Source organism: Coffea arabica, chromosome 2e (genome assembly GCF_036785885.1).
Source record: "Coffea arabica cultivar ET-39 chromosome 2e, Coffea Arabica ET-39 HiFi, whole genome shotgun sequence".
In the NCBI taxonomy this organism is placed as follows: Eukaryota; Viridiplantae; Streptophyta; class Magnoliopsida; order Gentianales; family Rubiaceae; genus Coffea; species Coffea arabica.
The window spans coordinates 35435382-35437480 of record NC_092313.1 but is presented as its reverse complement, the minus strand read 5'-3'; the positions used below and the strand labels follow the sequence as shown (position 1 = coordinate 35437480).

At 40.9% G+C, this 2099-nt stretch overlaps 1 protein-coding gene across 1 annotated transcript; it reads right to left on the bottom strand.

Annotated features, from left to right (window-relative positions):
* Positions 1–539: 539 nt before the first annotated feature.
* Positions 540–1703, bottom strand: LOC113729011 (uncharacterized). Its single transcript, XM_027253341.2, has one exon. The coding sequence runs from the start codon at positions 1701–1703 to the stop codon at positions 540–542; it is 1164 nt and encodes a 387-aa protein (XP_027109142.2).
* Positions 1704–2099: the final 396 nt, after the last annotated feature.

Genomic DNA, 2099 nt, shown 5'->3' with positions numbered 1-2099 from the left:
TACTAGAGATTGTTTTTTAAGTTGTGATTTTTTTGGTAAACAAAGTAGTTTAGGATTTTTTTTTTATTTAGTAAAATGAGCAAAAGAATAGTTTAGGGTTTTAAAAAATTTTGTTGCACAAATAACAAAAGGGAGATAAGTAAAATTTTTAAAATTTTAGGGGTGCTAAATGATATGGAGAGAAATCTCAAGGGAGGTTTCTGATATTATCCCCTATTTATTTTGGCACTTTTAAGGTTTACACTCTTCAAGAGGAATATTTTGTGGGGATTAAGGTTTTTTTTTTTAGCTTCCATGAAATTGCGTAGCAAATTCACACGGCTTTGGTTGGTTTCTATTTGTTTGACGTTTAGGAATTTCTTTTTTTTTTTTTTAATATTGCTTTATTGCCCAATCAGAAACTTACAAGCCGAGAGCAGGACCGGTCATCAAGACAATCCTTTAATAGTTCTAATAGAAGGAAAGCCTAGCATATTCAACCTAACTTCCTCCTTCACTAGCTGTGGGAGAGAGAGTTGGTGATAGACCTTTACATGCTCCTATGGATGCAAGATACCTACATTAGCTAGGATGTCAGCCACTTTGTTGGCTTCCCTAAAACAATGTGAAACCTGCGTAGGATCCGTGACTAGCCGCCATATTTGACGTACCTCCCTTCGAATGTGCCATGGACACTGGAACCTCTGTTGTAAAATACCCACTAGAACCAGCGAATCTGTCTGCACTCGAACCTGCTCAAAGCCTTGCTGGAAGTATAGGCGAATGCCCATTAAAAGTGCTAATGCTTCAGCGCGCAAGCTTGTATTGATCCCTAGGGAGACTGAGAATGCCACTAACACCGGACCATTTGAATCCCGTAGTATTCCAACCCCACCACTCATCCCTGGATTCCCCTTTGAGCACCCATCCGTATTAAGGGTGAAGGTCCCCCTCCCCGCTGCCTGCCACTTGACCAAATGGACCCGACATATTGGTGGTGACTGAGAGAGCCTGTAAAAAAACTGTTCAAAAGTCTGCGCTACAATCCCATGCTGAAATTTAATCTCAACCGCAGCAGAGATGTCCCGGAGAATGCCATGGCAAATCTCCCCACTAGTCAGTTTGACCCCTTTGAAGATTGCTTTGTTCCGTGCCTTCCAGACATGCCAATAGATGAAGCTTGGTAGAATGGAGACAACGAAACGTCTTTGAGGTTCCGAACGCCCGGACATCCACCAAGCAACCAATCTCTCTCGCAATGATACCTCCGGTAGACATATACCGCATGGGGATCCAAAGACACCCCAAATCTCTGCCGCTATTTGTCCCGTTGAGAAAATATGTTCAATAGAATCCCCAGCCGCCATGGAACAACAGAAGCAATTAGAAGGTAATTGAAAACCAAGCTTACCCAAGATATCATCCAAGGGGAGCCTCCGCATCAATAGACGGAGCATAAAGAATGAAACCTTTAGGGGGAGCTGGGGGAGCCAAATGTGGGAAAATATCCAAGAGGGGTTCCGAGCTTGCCTTACCTCATGAAAAGCGGAGGATAACAAAAACGATCCTGAAGTAGTTGACACCCACACCACCTCATCAGGGCTCTCACCCTCTGGGGTCGGATGCTGTAGGATCATAGTTGTGATATCCCTTGGGAAATATTGTGCTAGTCCCACCGAGTCCCACTTCCCATCCACAATAAAGTCTCTGAATGGGAATTTCATGGGTTTTAAATGGGATTGCAGCTTCCAAAGAATAAGAATGCCAATTCGTGGATAACATCCATATCTTTTAAATTTACACATATATTAACAATGTAGTGAATGTAACTCATTTATTCACACAACATTTTTAAAAAAATGGTCTGTAATGGATACGTTGAGACGGAGTTCAGGTGTTCATATTTTGAAAAAATAATGTTAATTACAAAAAACATATAAATACAAGATAGAGTAATAATTACTAATATGTAAATTCATATGATAGATGTGGTAGGATAGATGTGATTTAAGTGTACTGATGAGTGCCCATTGGGTACCCGTTAAAAAAACCCCAAAAAAAGGCAAAAAGATCTATGCTATTTTAAGCTCTTGATTTATCTGACTTGCCTTCATCACATA